The sequence below is a fragment of the Achroia grisella genome, unplaced genomic scaffold (assembly GCF_030625045.1).
Source record: "Achroia grisella isolate CSIRO2021 unplaced genomic scaffold, CSIRO_AGI_Agris_v1 utg780, whole genome shotgun sequence".
NCBI classification, from domain to species: Eukaryota; Metazoa; Arthropoda; class Insecta; order Lepidoptera; family Pyralidae; genus Achroia; species Achroia grisella.
This window is the reverse complement of record NW_026713020.1, coordinates 5,254,578-5,270,515: the sequence shown is the minus strand read 5'-3', so window position 1 is coordinate 5,270,515 and position 15,938 is coordinate 5,254,578. Positions and strand designations below refer to the sequence as shown.

The 15,938-nt window shown below is 29.5% G+C and overlaps 4 protein-coding genes across 4 annotated transcripts; 2 read left to right on the top strand and 2 right to left on the bottom strand.

Annotated features, from left to right (window-relative positions):
• Window positions 1-3,520: 3,520 nt before the first annotated feature.
• Window positions 3,521-8,956, bottom strand: LOC131850920 (MMS19 nucleotide excision repair protein). The gene is made up of 7 exons (XM_059201329.1): window positions 8,652-8,956; window positions 7,665-8,048; window positions 6,874-7,223; window positions 5,277-6,731; window positions 4,884-5,150; window positions 4,622-4,789; window positions 3,521-4,284 (listed from the first exon to the last, which is right to left on the bottom strand). The coding sequence occupies exons 1-7, from the start codon at window positions 8,737-8,739 to the stop codon at window positions 4,081-4,083; spliced, it is 2,916 nt and encodes a 971-aa protein (XP_059057312.1). The 5' UTR covers window positions 8,740-8,956; the 3' UTR covers window positions 3,521-4,080.
• Window positions 8,957-9,153: 197 nt separating this feature from the next.
• On the top strand, window positions 9,154-10,136 carry LOC131851091 (DNL-type zinc finger protein-like). The gene has a single exon (XM_059201520.1). It carries the CDS (start codon window positions 9,541-9,543, stop codon window positions 10,078-10,080), a length of 540 nt encoding a protein of 179 aa, XP_059057503.1. The 5' UTR covers window positions 9,154-9,540; the 3' UTR covers window positions 10,081-10,136.
• A 520-nt stretch (window positions 10,137-10,656) lies between these two features.
• On the bottom strand, window positions 10,657-13,233 carry LOC131850895 (fibroblast growth factor receptor substrate 2). The gene is made up of 2 exons (XM_059201280.1): window positions 12,958-13,233; window positions 10,657-12,728 (listed from the first exon to the last, which is right to left on the bottom strand). Exons 1-2 carry the CDS (start codon window positions 13,039-13,041, stop codon window positions 11,172-11,174), a joined length of 1,641 nt encoding a protein of 546 aa, XP_059057263.1. The 5' UTR covers window positions 13,042-13,233; the 3' UTR covers window positions 10,657-11,171.
• Window positions 13,234-13,367: 134 nt separating this feature from the next.
• Window positions 13,368-15,563, top strand: LOC131850896 (U6 snRNA-associated Sm-like protein LSm1). Its single transcript, XM_059201281.1, has 3 exons — window positions 13,368-13,803; window positions 14,152-14,336; window positions 15,342-15,563. The coding sequence occupies exons 1-3, from the start codon at window positions 13,746-13,748 to the stop codon at window positions 15,513-15,515; spliced, it is 417 nt and encodes a 138-aa protein (XP_059057264.1). The 5' UTR covers window positions 13,368-13,745; the 3' UTR covers window positions 15,516-15,563.
• The last annotated feature ends 375 nt before the right edge of the window (window positions 15,564-15,938 follow it).

Sequence of the window (15,938 nt, the reverse complement as noted above, 5' to 3'; positions counted from 1 at the left end):
CTCGCACGGTGTTATCATTAATATAAGCAGGTATGTATGTATTGGTCTGGATGTTTTCTATGTATATTACGTATGCATTTAAAAAAGAATATGTATCGAAGTATTTATATTAGTTGTCTTATAATAATAAGTACTACCATCTAGTCCCAAACTAAGCACAGTTTTTTTTTATGAGTATAAAAAAAAACAAAACTGTGCTTAGTTTGGGACTAGATGGTGCACAGTATTAGTAAACTACCTTGTGTTATTCTTACATTGTTATTATTCTCTAATTTGAGACCTTTTTCAAGTATGTTGAAAAATGTTAGAAACAATGTACCTACAAACAGCTATAAATGGAAGTGTCACACATTTTGTCTTTTACTACACTCACGGTCGGCAACAAATAGAAGATTTGTATTCTAAAGACAGTTACACAATGCGTTAGTCCGAAGATGAGTCCCCGGGCAGCTAATGCGGCAGAATACTGTCGGACCTCTCCCAGGATTATGGGAACAAATCCTGCCCACTGATGATTCAATTAAAATTTGCATAGTCTCATCCGTTTTGTGTTACAAACGAAAATGTGAATAGACGTTGCTTAAAGGGATAACAAAGAGGAATGTACCTATTAAATTAAATTAATTTATGCTTAAATTAGCCTAATATATTACCTACTTTAAGAATTCCATGTCGATTGGTACTTAACCATTAAAAGCTACACTTATTCAATAACTATTTTTAAAATTTATGGAAATAATAACAATAATTACAAGCCTACTATTCACACAGAGGCATCTAGTCCTAAGTTAAGTACAGCTTGTGTTATGGGTACTAAACAACCAATAGCAATACCCTTATATACAGTTTTTTAATACATACAATATATGTAAAATACCCAGGCCAATACAAACAATCATACTCATGAATACAAAATAGCATCGTGCAATAAGTCGAACCCGCAATCGTCTGAAGTAAAGCGGTGTGTTGAACCTTTAGATCACCGAGACCGTCGTTGGCTTATAATAAGTATTATAATATCCAGTTGCCTGGAAATAAAATTAAATTACCTCTAGTTATCGTACTATAAAAATCAATACATGGTTTAGATACGTAAATAAAAATATAGTTTAAATCTTATATAATCATATGATTTAAACATATATAATCATACCATTTAGTATTAATTAATATACCAACCAATATTTACCAACGTAAACATTCTAAAAAGTAGCATTTTCACCTTTGTTTGGGCACCTCTCTCTGGTAATTTCAACCGCCAATTTGACTATATTGTTCTGCGTGTTTTCTATTCAAATTATGAACTATAACACATGTTAAAAGCTTGCTGATGGCTTGATTATGTACTGTAGATTTAGGTCTTATCTATGTATAGTTTTAGTACACTTAGATTGTTGAATGAACTACCTACCGGGGTTTTTTCAAGGGACTGCAGCATAGTTTTTCAATAACAGTATATTAGGAATCGGCAACGCGCACGTGACACCCCTGTTGTTTCAGGCATCCATAGGCTATGATTACCGTTTACAATCTAATGGCCCGTATGTTTGTTTGCCACCATTATAATATAACAAAAATGTAATATTATTTATTCAGAAAATACCTATATAAGTATTTCTATTAGTTGTTTAGTAACAATAGTATGAGCTCTGCTTAGTTTGTGACTAGATGACGCTGTTTGAATTGTCCTGAATTACTATTATTATATTACGCTGTCGGCTCCACAACTTCTCTGTCCTGTAGTGTACCTACTGTAGGTCTAATAGGTAAATATTTTATTTCAAGTTTTCCTTTCTTGCAGTGACGTATTTACTAGTCGTTGTTTTTAACTTAGTCACATATTATGTGATGTCAAAGCAAAGGTGATACATTATTAATATTAGTATATTACATCTAGGAGAATATTGTATTAAATTGTTCAACCAGAGAGATATCGCAACGAATAACTTAATTATGTGAGTACATTTATTTATTACATTTTTTTTTATTTAGTTTATAATTTTCACTAAATATTATTTTTGTTCCATTATTCACGCGTATGTCTTTGGACTGTACCTGAACAGATAGCTACTTGAAGTTGCTTTTGTAGCAAGTTCAAGTAGCAGTAGTATGGACTAAAGTGCTATTTTTATGCATAACAACCATGTATAAAGAAAAGATTATATATGTATATAATTAGTTGTCCATTTTGATTGCGTATTTATTATATTTTCGATTTATTTTACTGAACGCTGTGTATATTTAAATATATAGAGTTCTATTTACATTAATTTGAAAACTAGTATTAATTTATGCACTAATCTGTACTTCTATAGTATAATATAATATAATATTATAATAGAGGAAAGATTTGACTGTGTGTTTGTTTACATTGAATAGTCACTGGAACTACTGTACCGATTTTTAAAATTGTTTTGCCATTAGAGTTCTACATTATCTCTAATAAACACAGAACAGTTAGGGATCCATATGAAAACTAACCCACCGTGTCCAAAAATAACACAAGTAATTACGAAAACACACCAATAAATATCCAAGCGAAGCCGGGGCGAGTTGCTATTATTTTTTAACCTGAAGAAATCGAAACAAGACTGCCCGTTGGCACAGGGCCAAATTAGACTTAAATAAAAGTCGAGAGCCCCTTGAAGGAATTCGCTAGCCCTGTAGCTTAATTCGGCACTAACGTATATAATTACGTAATATACATATATTGGTATATAAAAGACAGTATTTTTGTCTTCGAGCAAAATAAGTACTTATTTAGTACTTAGAAGGCTAGGTAAGTAACGAATGTTTATGTGAAGCCCCAATTCAACCCATTGCATGTCGTGAATCGAAAAAAAACCACATCGCGTCCCTTCATTAACATTTAAAGTGCTGCAAACGTTCGCATTGTGATAAGAGATTATGCAAATGTAAATCAAATTGTTAGTGGGCAGAGATTTGTTCAGACTAATCCTACGGTATGTCCTATCTCAGGATTTATTTTAAATGGATGTCCGCTATTCCCCATTCATGAAATTCTAGACGCTATTGAATAAACAGAGAACTATTTATAACTATGTACAATTTATATCAAAATAACATTTACAGCAAAAAAATCTATCGAAAAATCAACTTTAAAACTTAAGGTTTTTAGATATGTATGTATGAATTTTATATAAATATATAAAATTATAAAAATATATATAGAATTCTAACAATTAGACGGCAATTGGACTAACACAAATTCCAATTTAAAAAAATACCAATATATTTTTTTATAGAAAGGTTCTACGGTTTTAGATACTAGATCATTGGGGCTCAGTGCTATTATTTCACTGAATTTATTAATCTCAAAGAATATTCTATTGACTATATGGTCTCCACAATTTTTCTAATATATCTAGTTGTAAATTTATTAACATATTCTTTTCTTAATATTATAAGAGGTTGCTTAAATATAAAATCCAATAAACAATGAATAAAAATAGTAAATAATAAACAATTCTAATTCAAAATATACAATTTTATTGTGCAATTTACACAGAACAACTCATAATAACATCAACATAATCTAAAATAGCACTCTACATTTTTAGCTACAGATAAAAATACAATATATCGATTTAATATTATTTTAAAAAAGGTTGGAACTTTTATAAGATTCATATCAGATCAGTCAATTTCTATCAACGGTTTGTTAAGATTTATACAATTTTCTGTGGAATTAGAATCCACTACTTTTACAATATTCGAAATGTTAAGATTTTCAGTATAGTGTTATAATTTAACTTTTGCTTGTAGATTAACAAATTCTATTTAGACTTGGTATGATACCAACAAGTCAAACCAACACACAGGTAAACATGTTGTCTTCTTAGTTGATCGATTAACCGCAAATCAAATGTTTTGCTTGAACTATTTGACTAAAACAATTTCTACCTAATTAAAAGTAATTAGGTTATTACATAAAATACAAATTCATTACAGACTGTATTTTTAAATAAGGGGCGAAAATTTAACGTATTTTTTTTTTTTTACTTTAAACTGAATATGCGTTTTAACATTCTATTTCGTATATATGATCACATATTGGATTTATTCTTCTTTTACTTCGCCAGGAGAACCGATTAGAAACCAGCGTGTTCGCGCTCGCACTGCCGAAGTGCGTACCAATCTCTTCTTATCGTCAAGAGATGGCGCTAAATCTAATAATATATCTTGTTTGTATGGAAGCAATAATATTGTACGGTATGAATTTGCTATGTCGTATAGGCACTGAAGACTTTTTATTCGAACATCCTGAAAAAAAAAACGAAATAAACATTATTTATCTACAATATTAGGCTTGCTTGGTTTAGGAGTACATGGTATAATATAATAATAATATCTCAGGACAATTTACTTACCACCATCTAGTGCCAAGCTAAGCAGTACAGTAACACATGCTGTGTTAGGGCTATTAGATACTTAAATACATTTCTTTGTAAATATATACAGAATATACGCAGAGAACACCCAAACCAATATAAACATCATAGTTTCAGGAATGGTACCCGCAACTATCGGACCATACCGCCATAAGGTAAAGTATAAATTGTCATGAGATTTTATTTTTAAAAATTATATTGTAACTTACCATTGATTTTACATATTTAGACAAGTTAACAAGCCGAGGCAATACAGTTTGTAAACTGTCTGCAATAAGGTAATGTTTCCCTTGAACAATATGACTCAATATATCTACCATTACAAGTAACAAGTCTTTATTGTCATATTCTAAAGAGTCAACTACTAAAGGTACAATCTGAAAAAAAAAACAATTTTAATAAAGTATCCAAACATTGTTGAGTTATTGTGTTGTCGCTAACCTTACAAAAAATATTTCCTGTAAGCTATACCTTTGCAACTTCATTATTAAGTACACATTTCGGCACTTTTTCAAGGACATAAGCCCAACTTAATAAATATTCTTCTTTTACGTTCTCATTTATGGGGGCCATTTTCTCTGCGAGCGTTGAGAAATTCAAGAACATTCTCTGTTTATACAGCAGACTTGTTCTACAGTGGCATTTTTGGTTTAAATACTCTCTGTCGTCTTCCATAATAAGTTGAATAGCTTTCGAGCTCTCCTTGCAGTATTCTGGGCTTGACAATGTCATCGATATCTAAAAATATAACAATTTTTACTGGTCATGTTTATTCATTTCTCATAAATAATAATATTAACAAGTTATTACATGAGACCTATGGAGTATGAACAATTACATAAAAAAGTACTTTATACCACATACCTTTTGTAACCAAAACAGGAATAAGTCACTACCTCTCATGATTAAAGACTTCGTTACCCACCCATATAATATAATCAACCTTGGACACAATTTTGGATCATCTCTGCTGCATGTAGATAAATAATTTTTCAATAATTCGTACAGAAGTTCAAACCTTTGTCCATACTCCGCCTTATTTAGAAAATGTGCAATCAAAACACAAGCCCTCGTTCTTATCAGTTCATTATCACAAACCAATGACAAATTTAGAGATAGCTGCATAACTTCTTCAAACTTAGGGTCATATACATCTTGTTTAATTGAACTATACAAACTTTCTAATACAAGATAATATATCTCATCATTTTTGCATTTTTCTGTAATATCTGCAGCATGTTTTGTTAATATTCTCAATTGTTTCTCACTTGGTAAATTGCTTATAACGCTGGATATCAAAGTAAATGCATGCAACAAAGGTTCTAAGGGTCCATTAATTTCTGTTAACACCCAAACTATTATAGAGTCTACAAGTCCATGATCACTCTCAATTTGCAGTACTTTAGTGTCTGAATATAAACTAGTATTCGATATACATTCACTCAATGCTTCAACAACTTTTGAAGCTTCTTCATCATTAGTACTTATGACTTTCAGCATGTGTTCAATAATAACTTTAGTAAAATCGTCAATACTGGCTAGACTGGATAATAAATTTAAACGTTTTTGTAAAGCTGCCTTGTCTTGTGTTAAATTATCTAAGTCACATTTACCTTTGACTACCATACTCATAATTAGTTCTGGATATGTTCTAGCTATTGCATGAACTGTTTCAACACTCACACGAAGTAATTCGTTATCCTGGGAGTGTTGTATATTATGCATTAGAATTTCAACAAATGGTAATACAAGTTCACTTTGTAAAATACTCTTTACTTTTATTAGATTTTTAAAACCAGCTATCTGATAATCTTTTACCGGTTGACTGACAGCTGTTAAGCATAACTGAGGAATCTCGTTTACTTGTGTCTCCAGTTCTCCTAATATTTCCCAATGTTTAGCTAGACCATACAAGTCTGACAAGAAATCCAAACTTGCAATTTGTAATTTAGGAGATGTTTTAAAACCATAATAAGCCACTGTAGCTGGTATCATTGATTTAGTGATGATTATGCAAGATTCTTTAGAAGCATTTGCAACAGTCAGTAATACTTTAGTAGCCTGAACGAAATGTGCAACTGTGGTTGACTCAGCTACAGCTGTTTGCATAGATATAAGGATTCCTTTATTGAAATTCTCAAATGCTTGATCTGTGTTTGCAGAAGTTGCTAAAATGGCAACTAATGCTGACAATGCTTCATGGGCAGCCATTTTAAGTTCGTCATCAGTTTTATGACATATTTCTCTATAAATTGATGACCATAAGGCTTTCAGAAAGGGTCCATAACTTTCTGCTTTGAATGTTTTACAGCTTTCTGCCTAAAAATATATATTTTATATATATTATTAATAGACCATTTAGTAAAAAGTAGGTGTTTGTGTAACAATGTAATAAATTATATAACTGATAGATTAAGGAAATCATATGAATTAACAGAAAAAAAGAATGAATAAAACTAACCAATAACTTCAATGAATCAATTTTAGCCAACCTTAAGCTGGAATCCAGCTTTTCAATCAATAATATTAAACAATGCTCTCCAAATTCAGGTATAGCACATAAACATGGACCTAATGCTGCAGCTAGATCCTGTCGTGTGACTGCTGCTGGATCATCAGGGGATGGATGAAAGTCTATTGGATAGTAACAAGATATTATATCAAACATTTCCTCTACTAAATGTCCAATTGGTATATTCTTTAAAAAGTATGGTAAAAATTTAAATAGGAACATCAAGTTGCGAGGATCTCTTTCACCATCCATTGCGGAAATTATACCATAAACAAAGTCTGGCCCCAGAACTTTCATATCTGTAATTAGAAATTAAATATTTATTAATGTAGTATTACTATCAATATTAGAATTAATAATTAAATTTTCTAATAGTTCTTTAGTCTATGTTGCAAGTTCAATATGCTATATAAATTGGCATTTCTCGTCAGTTCTTCTTAAATTGAAAACACTCCGAACTGATGGTAAATTTGACATGTCATAAGAGTATAATAGACCTACATGAATAGATTTACTATGAATGCCAAAATAGTCAATCTTTTAGAGAAATATATAATTAATTATACATAGTACTGGTGATTAAAAAGTTATTCCACTATTTAGAAAAATATTTCTAAAAGAGTACTTTTTAAATTATCTAAGTATTTTAAAATTCAATTTATTAGTGCTTTTCTCAATAGTACAACTTTTCCAGTTACATCCAGGAATACTTTCAACCAAATATAATTAATAAAACTTACAATCCAAATCTTTCTCCATTAATTTCTTTATTGTTAAATATATATTAAATCTGTCTTGCCTCACTTGTGATTGACATGCCACCTCTCTGAACAATACAGTCAGATACTCTCCTGTATTATTCATATTGTAATGTTTCATATCAATGATAACTAAATACCCCTCTAAAACAGGTGGAATTACTCGGTGATTGTCTTTAAGTCTATCTGTGTAAAATTTGGCAATGAATTTTAACTGTGCCTCTAATAAATAATCCTTTGGGAGTTCCTTTAATAATTTTGTGAAGAACCTCATTCCTTTCTCTCTGTTCTCCGGGTCTTTGTTTGTTAACACTCCCGCCATATTCTCGACAAGATGTGTGATATCTATATGGCCTGACATGATGTCTAGAATAAATAATGTTTAATTAATTTATCATTAATAGTTTGTTTAGTGGATTAAATAGGTTGTACTCACCTGCAATGGTATACACTGAAAGGGCATAAGTAATAGATTATAGGCTGAGAAAGAAGTCAGGTCAGTCAGCACATTGTGATGAATTTTTTAGGAATTAACTACAACGGTTTCTGGGGCTAAACTTTATGAACAACAATCAGATAGGGTATATTAATAGCAATTGGGTCACTGCCCTATAACCCATTACTAACAATCTTTTCCAAACTATTAATACTACTTTAAATATTAATCTATTGAAAGTCACACCAATGACAAAAGCCTAATAATACATTTTTATTAGCTCATAATGTATGAACTCATAAAAAGTTATTATTTTATAAAATTAAAAATGGAATACTTAGTATAAAAAAATTTGAACAAGAAAACAAACCTGCAATCTAGCAATTAAAAAAAAAAACCTCAATATAAATCACTCATTTTAACTAATTTTCATTGTACAACACTAAAAATTATACACTATAACCTTTAAAATATGTTTCATGTGACTTATTAAAAAATTGAACCGAACGTGAAAGAGATCATTTTTTACTTACCAGTAACCACACTTTGCGTTTCTTCAAATATATGGTCAGATTTTATTATTTCATCTGCTAAGTCCGACTTAAACCAAACAGAATCCATTTCTATTTTTTTTAAGTAGAGGCACAATTAATTTGAAACCTGTAAATTTTATTAAATTTTAAAAAACCATAACTGATTGCCCTATTTCCCTTTTATATAAAAAGAGATATTAGCAGTTTTTAGAGATATAAAAAACTGTATTTTTCTAATAAAAAACTATGTATGTTGAATACAAAACAATTTTTGGTTACTTGTAGTACTTTGTTCTGTGATCTGTGCTGTGTGCTCTGTTGATGTGCAGTTTGACAGTTGTCGTTGAAGTTCTATTACAAAAATATATAGAAAGTATCTCATAATCTGTTTTTGAAACCATGGTAAAATAAGTATAAAATGTAAATTTATAATTTGAAAATAATTTTGATGTTCCTACGTGTCGTTTGTTATTATATAGATATACATATAATAAATATGATTTTAATGTTTTGGTTTTCCTGTGGTGACACTTTGAACGATGACAACCTAAAATATAAATAATGACTGACTGACCGATGACTGGTTTGATTGACAATAACACTTGTTTACAAATTAAATTTTGATTTTAAATGTGAATCAAATTGGTTTGAGTTTCGTCAATTTTTCCGATTCTCCGTTGATCAAAATAAACCCTATAGAACTTCATTAATTATTATATTATTTCCGAAACAACATCTAATTACCTACTCATTAATATTTTGTGTAAAAAACCTCATGTTACTCCCGTCAAAAGTGAAATCAATTTAAAAGTGGTGCAATTTTGTAGTCGACGAAAATCTCTATATTATAAGCAACAAATAAACGTAATAAAACTCAGATAAATATAAAATGTTACATAAAACACTAATTGATTTCGTAGTCAAATACCACAGACCACGTTATTTGAATAACGTCATAGTTTTTCCAAGCAATGGAAACTCGTATTTTGGACGTCGACTGGTAATTTCTGCAGCTCCGCTCTCTACATCAACACCTAATGTACAATCACCAAGAAATTTCGGTACAAGCACCATCAAATTGAATGAAATCACTTTGAACACTGAACAGAAAAAGTATGAAGGAAAGTTCCAATTAATATTCACATGTAAAAAGTGTAATTCTCGGAACACCAAGTTTATTACAAAACTAGCCTATTACAAAGGAGTTGTAATTGTTACATGTGATGGTTGTCAAAATAAGCATTTAATAGCAGACAACTTAAACTGGTTCTCAGATATGAATGGCAAGAAAAACATTGAAGATATAATGGCAGAAAAAGGGGAGACAGTGCAGAAGATAATGTCAGAAGATTTAGAATTTATAGCAAAGGAAATGATTAAGAATGTTACAAATGAAGAAAAGAATTGTAATAATTTATTAAAAGAGTGAAATTAAATTTTGTGATATGGACTAATCTTTCAGTGTTATTTAATTAATTATGTGCAATAGAGTTTATACTATATGTAATTTATGTATGTTTAGTAAACATTTTAAAATGTTGGTGGTTTTTTTTTCTAAAGGACATTTGATATTAATTTGCACAATTTTCTCCTCTCCTCAATCATACTCATCTTGCGACATATTAAGGTTTCATCCCTAAGTATATAATCTATAAGTGATGTTTTTATACATATTGTCAATGCAAGAATATTCTTAATCACCAAACAGAGAAAAGAATATGAAAAGCCTCTTTACTGTAGATAACTTATAGACTTATAGTTTTATTTGTGGGTTATATGAACTTAGCCACTAAGTATATGCAATGATATCATAGACACTAAAATAGTTATTCCAAGTTTAAAACAATTTTTAAAGATTATATTGTTTATTGATAGCATATCATTAATTACAATACTATAGTTTCATAATCACAAAAATATGGCCATTTTTAGAACAAAATCGTTGTGTATATTCCCTTTAAATTACATAGGTAAATGTTATACAAAATTAAGTAAAATATTTATATAAAATAGATATTATTACATCAAAAAAGGTAACAAGCTAATTATTATTCATCCTGTTTCTCTAAAACTCAGATCATAATTATCTTATAACATTAAGTATAATAATCTGAAATCACACTAAATTTAATAGTGGGTAAGGACATTGGATATCTACTTATGTATATCTAAACAATTAATACAAAGTATACATTAAAACCATTTGCTTCATCTGGCACATGCTTCTAAACTTTAATAAACACTATATAAGGCACAATAGAATCACATTCATTCAAACATTATCCTTATTATGTACTTGTGCACAATAATATACAAATACTTGTATGTAATATCTAAAATGTAAGTAGAATATACAAAGGAATGATTACAGTCTCATTTTGGAAATGTTTTTATCTTTCTTTCTTACATACAGGCCTGAGGAATAATCAATAAATGTTTACAATTATATTCACTGATTAAAATCTAATTTACAATATTGGTAATTGAGTGATAAAATCACTACATTCAGTCTTCAATGTTCTATACCCTTTTTGGACGGCTAACAATAGCATAATCACTTCCGTTGCAAATGTTGTGGTTTACTTCTTCTAAGCCAACTTGATTTTGAAGTGCCTGAACTTGAGCAGCAGTAGGTACCTGTGGTCCTGGTGTATTAGGCTTTCTTATCATTCCATAACCTAAATGAGAGTCATCTGCCAATCTAGCAGTCTGCATTACATTTTCAACTTCATCATAATCATTCCATGTGTCTTTATTCTTTGGGTCTCCCAAAGCTAGAGTTGTGGGGCGAGCTTCCATTTTCTTATATCTTGAAGATTTATTCAATTTACTTGTAGACCCAAAGTATTGTAATCTATCATAGTTCTCATCTTCTGGATCAACCACTGGGCTTGGTATGAGGATAAGACCATGGTTGTTCAAATTGTCTTGAGACCTTGATATTAACTTTAGGCAGTTGGGATTATCCCCCAAATTAGGAGTAAATTCTGTATGATCAGGATCATCTATCCCTAAAGTTTTCCAAGCTTCACTTCGCACCTCAATCTTGTCATATGGCACAGAGGGTGGGCTTTGATCTCTCTTTACTTGATCAATAGGTTCATAGTTATCAAGTTTATTGTATCTACCAAAGTCAATACTTTCATCGGTTGAACTTGGAATATCTTTACTAATATTTTTGTTTAAGTTATGGACATTGACTATCTTCCGTGGAGGCTTTTGAGGTTTAGGTTTTAATGCTGGTTTTGGCATTAGCAAAGGTGCAGTATCTCTTTCAGTGCAAGAACTTTGTTGGCTAGAGGATACAGAAGCTGTCTTAAATGATAGAGAACTTAAGTTCAAATCATCAGGCCTTGCAGCCACTAAAGGACTCCTAGATCCAGGAAATAAGTTTGCACTAGGTTGAATATTGAACTCTGTATGTTCAGGACTATTGAGGTTGTCATTACCAATCATTTGCTTCATTGTTTTCATTTTTAATGACAAACATTTGAATATTTCAGACTGGTTTGGATGGTCAAAATGAAAAATTCCCTCTCCAGTGTCACATTTCCTTCCTGCTTCAAAAGTGAATTTACCCTGTCTATAACCATATCTTCTTATATACCTGTATGGCCATGTGGCATATAGTTTATTATCAGTTACATCTTTTAATTCAATGGCAGTTGAAGTTAGTAAGAGAAGATATCTAATTGACTCAAATCCACACCTTGTAGAAGCTTCTGAAGCACACATTTTTACTGAAAACACACCTTCTCCAGAAGAGCAGTACAAATCATTGTCTTCATCACAACTGATTGGACAAGAATCTCGACCTTTAAAGGCAACAGATTGAAGTGCTTTCACCCATTCCAAAGTTTCAGTTTCCGATTGTGTGCTCAGTTGCTGAGTATGTGACTTAGTTAGTATAGTAATAGTATTTGGACTAGAATGTGTTATTTTAATACAATTTTCAAGGGTAATAATTTTAGGTATAGCACCAGTTGTTACCTCTTCTTTATGGTCGTATATTTCGAGACGCTCAATTCCCTGCTTGCTTGCATTGAATAATATACAATACTTTTGTTGCCAAGTTTTCTGAAACGAAAATATAAATTTTCTATATTAAAAAAAACAAAGTATTTATTACTACAGATAATTTATTAAAGTTTATGCGCGGTAATATTTTTGTTTCGAAGTCTGACTCATTCTACAAAGGCACGTTTTGTAATGTTCTAATTATAATGTTACGTGTGTAGTAATTACTTTAAATGTCAGAATTACAGTACACATATTTCTAATAACACAAAATAAATGAACACTGTACCTTTTTTGGAAATTTACTAAATACATTCCCTCCGGCAGGTGGAAATAGTAAACAACCTGATTTAATTTCATCGTCTTGATCCATCTTATTTGTTTGGTTTGGGGTAGTATTCAAATAATTCCTGTAATTTAATAAAAGTACAAAACATATCACGTTTATTTACATGCACCATTAAATTACACAGTTTTTTTTTAGTTTTTTTTTATTAAATAGAATGAATAAGACAGTCGACAATGGTCAGCTCTATAGCCGCCATATTTGTTATTTGTTTTTTTTACTTTTTTATACTTTAAACTCCAGAATAAGCCGGCACAGAGTACGTAAATTAATTAGCCTAACTATAGATTTTAGTTGTCAAAATCAAATATACAATTCACACCCTATCGCCAGTGTCTGTGATGGTCTAATCTATGAATTTATTTTTCTAACTAAAGTAGTCTGTGAAACTAACACCATATCATGTTTTCGAATTTTGTATATTCAGTATTTCAATCCATCAATTTAATTACATGCAAAATATCAATCTAATTCAAATATAAACACAAATTCCCAGATCTATTGCAATTGAATATAGTATATTTATTCTGCTGGACCCTATTTGTATACTCCTCGTAGATTTTAAATTTCACAAAAAATTATAGATTAAGTATTACTATTTATTTTAAGGTCTTTTCAATAACATCTAATTGATAATTTTGGGTTAGGAATAAAAATATTAGTCATTTTAGTAATCTTTAAAAATTACACTTAAAATTTTATTTTATTTTCTGTTTTATTTTTGATCAATAATGTCTTACAACGTGAATCCTTTGGCTGGAACTGCTCATTTGCTTGATGAATTGGACAGTAAGTGTTGATAATTTTCTGTCTTAATTAATTTTATAACACTGGCTCTATTAGCTACATTAATGTTAATCCATGAATATGACATAAGTAAAGCATTTATTTTCAAAAGAATGTTGAATATTTTAAAAATTGCTGATGATATTAAACAAAATAAATATAGATTAATTTTTAAAACAATATTACAAACTGTATTAGTTTATAATCATTATTGATATTAAACTATAATAGAACTGTAGGTCTATTTTTAAGTTTATTATATGTATTGTAGAATATATATATATATTGTAGAATTATTTTAATTATAATTTTAAAAATTTAATGTTTTACTGATGTTCTTGTTCCTTGAAGAGAAACTTATGGTGCTGCTACGTGATGGAAGGACACTTATTGGGTACCTGCGCTGTGTCGACCAATTTGCAAATTTAGTCTTACACAAGACAATTGAGAGAATACATGTGGGTAAAGAGTATGGAGATATACCAAGAGGCATATTTATTGTGAGAGGTGAAAATGTTGTCCTTCTAGGTGAAATTGTAAGTTTAGTCCATAATTGGTTTATTAAGTTTAATTTATAATCTATATCTATACATATAAACAAAATTGGAGTCTCTGTTTGTAATATTGAAATAACCATTTTTTACTATATGCATATGAATACAATTATGGTACATGCATAACATTTTTTTAAAAAAATTCTGTCTGTCTCTGGCTGGACCGATTTTGACGGGACTTTTATTGGCAGATAGCTGATAAATAAGGAGTAACTTAGGCTACTTTTATTTTAGAAAAATAAAGTTAAATACCATGCATGGTATGCATGGTATTTAACTTTATTTTTCTTTTAGAAGTTGCGGGTATAGATAGTTATAAATAAATTGTATTATATATGAACTTCAATACCAATACAGCAGTATATTATTTGTGTACAAAATAAAGTCTGAGACCACTGTATCAATTTGATATTTTTTTCAATTCTTATAAGTTACACTAGTATAGTAATATATAGTAAATAATAAATAATAATGTTTATTAATTATTTTATTATAGTTTTTTTTTATTATAGTAAATAATTATGTTTATTTATTATTTAACTATGTTTATTGTATGTACCTTTTTTATCTTCACTTTCTTTATTCATACACCCATAGGTAGTCTATAAGAGATTGCTTAGTGATAAGACTGCTTTGTGTTTATGTATATTTACTATTTCAATGATTTTGTGTATTTGATGCAAAACAAGAATATAAATAAATAACTATACTCTAAATTGACACCATATAATATGATAATGTATACAAAACTTATAGTTATGAGCTCTTTGGCAAAGCTGATGTGGACCACTGGTATATAATAATTTTATATGAAACTTTTTCTTAAATGTTTGTTCCCTTGAAATTAATATTGGTATAAATTTAGCTCCTGTTTTTGGTAAAAATATTTAATTTATATAGTTTTAAACAGTCCTTTATACACACATATGGAAACTTGTTTACTATATCCCTGACAGATAAAATATAATAGTATTTTTTTATTTCCAGGATAAAGATAAAGAAGATAATTTACCTTTAACCGAAGTGTCTGTGGATGATATTCTAGATGCACAGAGAAGAGAACAAGATGCTAAAATTGACCAACAGAAATTACTGTCTAAAGCATTGAAAGAGAGAGGTCTTAACTTATTGGCTGATTTAGGGCATGATGATATGTTTTAATTAGATATCACTATTACAAGTGAAAATCCAGACAGACCACTGACTTCTATTAATGCAAAATGTTGTAAGCTTATATAGCCTATGTATGAAAAAGAGTGTAATAACTGAATATCTGACCCTGCACTAAAATATGATACAGTGAAAGTCTGATGTACTATATATTTATATTATAAACATTAAAATTACTTTGAATTTGTCTATAATAGTTAGCTAGTAATTATTCAAAACTAAAAGTGTAATTAATTTGAGTTATAATTGATTGTAATTTTTAATGTAATAAATAAGATGCGAAATTACTTATTTCGCTTAAATTAAATCAAAATTGTAGTTTGAAATTAGAAAAATTGTGAACTGAAATATAATAATCTGAAATGTATATTATGTGGTAACATATTATGTCATAATTAAAATTAAAATAATTTA

Bases quoted from the DNA above. Each gene is read 5' to 3' on its own strand.
- LOC131851091 (XM_059201520.1), top strand. From the start codon at position 9,541: ATGTTACATAAAACACTAATTGATTTCGTAGTCAAATACCACAGACCA.
- LOC131850895 (XM_059201280.1), bottom strand. From the start codon at position 13,041: ATGGATCAAGACGATGAAATTAAATCAGGTTGTTTACTATTTCCACCT. The intron at 12,729-12,957 runs GTACAGTGTTCA...TTTTCGTTTCAG, and splicing joins TTAGTAAATTTCCAAAAAAG to AAAACTTGGCAACAAAAGTA.
- LOC131850896 (XM_059201281.1), top strand. From the start codon at position 13,746: ATGTCTTACAACGTGAATCCTTTGGCTGGAACTGCTCATTTGCTTGAT. The intron at 13,804-14,151 runs GTAAGTGTTGAT...TGTTCCTTGAAG, and splicing joins TTTGCTTGATGAATTGGACA to AGAAACTTATGGTGCTGCTA. The intron at 14,337-15,341 runs GTAAGTTTAGTC...TTTTATTTCCAG, and splicing joins TTGTCCTTCTAGGTGAAATT to GATAAAGATAAAGAAGATAA.
- LOC131850920 (XM_059201329.1), bottom strand. From the start codon at position 8,739: ATGGATTCTGTTTGGTTTAAGTCGGACTTAGCAGATGAAATAATAAAA. The intron at 7,224-7,664 runs GTAAGTTTTATT...TTCTAATTACAG, and splicing joins AATGGAGAAAGATTTGGATT to ATATGAAAGTTCTGGGGCCA. The intron at 5,151-5,276 runs GTATGTGGTATA...TTATATTTTTAG, and splicing joins TCCTGTTTTGGTTACAAAAG to ATATCGATGACATTGTCAAG.